General features: G+C 51.5%; 1 protein-coding gene across 1 annotated transcript in view; it reads right to left on the bottom strand.

Moving 5' to 3' along the window:
- Positions 1 to 1,483: 1,483 nt before the first annotated feature.
- Positions 1,484 to 2,831, bottom strand: part of PGBD5 (piggyBac transposable element derived 5) — a 91,068-nt gene continuing 89,720 nt past the window's right edge. The window contains exon 9 of the mRNA XM_012805877.1: positions 1,484 to 1,797. Coding sequence (XP_012661331.1) covers positions 1,602 to 1,797 — 196 coding nt within the window. The 3' untranslated portion in view covers positions 1,484 to 1,601. The remainder of the gene's footprint in view (positions 1,798 to 2,831) is intronic.

Genomic DNA, 2,831 nt, shown 5'->3' with positions numbered 1-2,831 from the left:
TTGTTTGGACAGAAAAGAAAATTCATCAGCTTTCAATAGAGTCTCCCTAAAGTGTTGGAAACACATTCAACTCAGAAGTAGAGAACCTTGTAGAAAAGCATCACAAATTAAAAATATATTTCTTCATGTGGGAAAAGTGCTTTCAGTCCAACTTGAAAGGGCATAGCAAAGGTGTCTGGAAACACCTTTCCTCAAATTTGGCCTCCAATCGTGGCATGTTAACAAACCCAGAGGGCAAGGGGGCCATTGTGAACTACAGGACAGAGTGATGTGGGGTTCAGGAACATGCTGACAACAACACTTTCATCAAAGGTGTATGGACAGGGAAAAAAATCCCTATGCCTGAGTAGTAGAGATTTGCATTTGTCAAGATGGGGTGGTGACATGAACTGGGCTGGAAGGGGAAGGGGTAATGCCAGGAATGATTTGTTTCCTGCCTGTGGGGACAGTCAGAGCAGTCAGCAGCCCTGGTGCTGAGGTTTCCCACAGAGACATGTAAATCTTGGTTCAGAAACAGCCCCAGATATCTTTGGGAGCTAATGGAGCCCTGGCTTCCAGCTGCTGGTCACGCAGACTTCTCAGTCCTGGGGTGAGCTCCCCATTTGCCACCTCCCCATGTCAAATCATGGGTAGCCCGGGGCCCCTTTGAAGTTTTTCCAAGACTGTTCGTACTGCTCTGTGGACCACTCTTAACAATGATCAATAGTGCAAAGGCTGCTATGCAAGGAGCAATGACAAGGAAGAAATGGCCATCCCTAGAGAATTTTGTCTTAGCAATGCTACATATTTTTCAAACAAGTAAAATAGTCTGCCAATGATGACAGAGACTGTGACAAAGGTTAGGCCCTCAGGGTCTCTGTGGTCCTCCCTGGAACATAGCAGGTGTGTTCTGGAAGGGAGCTGCCCCACCACACACACCCTGCCACCTGGTGGGACAGGAGCTGTGATCATGCAAGGAGCTGTGATTGTGTGGGAGGGGTAGAGAGGTGCTGGCAGGGCTGGCTGTGGGGTGGGGGTGGGAAATATCTGCCATTTACATTAGATCTTAAGCAACAGTAAGAAAATAACCTGAAGAAATATTTAAAAATAAAAAACAGCATCACCCTTCACTGCCATCTTTAGGCATTTCCCGTCTCCCCCAACCAGCAGCCAGACCAGGGATGAGGCACAGGACGCCTCATTGAGTCATCACAATGGGCAACTGCCTGGAGCTTGTCACAGCTCACCTGGGCTGTGTCTCTTCCTAGAGAACTTAGAAGCTTCCGGCCTCTCTGCAACACCAGAACCATCATTATAACCACACAGGCCCATCTCTCCCTGCTCCCAGCACCACAGTCCTGACCCAGGCCTCAGGCGTTTGTCTCAGAAGCCACAGCTTGGCCTTTGTGGTACCTTCCGTCTCAGTCAACTGTGCTCAGAGCTGATGCCGCCTTGCCACCCCATGGCTGTCAGTGAAGAATCTCCCACTGGGAATCTGAATATGAGCCAAACCCAGGGCCTCTCCAGTTCTCTGCATGGGCAGGTCACATGGCAGGCTGTCCTCGTGCTTTCGCCCCTCCCTCGACCTGGCCCCGACCCAGGCTGGGCCAGCGTTCCCAGCATCAGTGGGCTGGCGCAGTGTCCTCCAAGCCCACCAGCTCTCTGACGAGTCTCTCCCCAAACTGCGCCCGGCTGTACCTCGTCACATGGTAAGCGTCTGACATCTTGTACAGGATGTAGGCATTGTTGATGGCGATGCTGATGGCAAACCAGAATACCTGCTGCCAGGTCTTGTTTGGTTTATGAGAAATGAAATACCTGAAGGCAGAAGGATAAGATAGGCTGACCTGACAGCTCATAGGGACCCGGGAGAGATAGACCCAAAGAACTTCACTCTTCTCAGCCAAAAAGATGCTACAGACTCCCCCACAGAGGCTGTGTGGGGGGAGGAGGGATGGGGAAGCTCTAGCTGGGGGCTTTGCCACATGAACTTTATTTAAGACAAAGGAAAGGAAAACAACTGAGAAGCATCTGAAGGAAGGACTGGATCACTGGAGGACAACCTGCAAACCGGGTGCCAGGTGTTCTCTGGGTGGCTTGTAGGCCCTAGTGGGACTGGCCCCAGCTGGCCACTTGAGCTTCACTGCCTGCTGAAGGCCCTCTGAAGGCTGAGTCCGTGGCTTTGGAACAGCTTCCACTTCCACAAGCTCAAGCCAAGTCCTTCCTCAGCCCCAGGCCCTGCAATGCGTTTCCTTGCTCCTAAGTGCTTCTTCCCCACCCCTACCTTCCCTTCAGAAGGAGGAACAGAGGTCACCTCAGGGATGCTGACCCTCGTGAAAAGACCCTTCTTAGGACTCACTCCCTGAGCTGTGTTCTCTCCTGGGGTATATCCATCTGTCTCTGCACCCTGATTATAACATATTTGAGGATTGGCAGCCTCAGTACACCACATGCCCAGCAGAGGGCAGGTGCCCACAGACGTCTACTCAGTTCAAAGAAGTGCCAGTTCCTTTGTTTTGTCCTCCTTGCCATGAAAAAGGCCAGAAAACTGGGTGAGCCTCAAAGCCAGCTAAGTCAATGCCCAATTTTGAGTTAGTCCAACCCTGTTCTAGTTGTAAGGTCGAATTCTAGTGACTTAGTAGTGATGCCCACATTTGGAGTTCCCGTCATGTTGTTGTGACAGTCAGCCAGGGCTGGCATCATGGGTGCGTGTGCACCACCATACCCTGTACACTGTCCATACTGCATCCACATGTCCTCACACTGCAATCTAACAGGAGGCTCCCCGCAGGACACACGTGTGCTCACACTGCAATCTAACAGGAGGCTCCCCGCAGGACACACGTGTGCTC

This window comes from Otolemur garnettii, unplaced genomic scaffold (assembly GCF_000181295.1).
Source record: "Otolemur garnettii isolate 467f Iridium unplaced genomic scaffold, OtoGar3 scaffold00045, whole genome shotgun sequence".
NCBI classification, from domain to species: Eukaryota; Metazoa; Chordata; class Mammalia; order Primates; family Galagidae; genus Otolemur; species Otolemur garnettii.
This window is presented reverse-complemented; position numbering and strand designations above follow the sequence as displayed.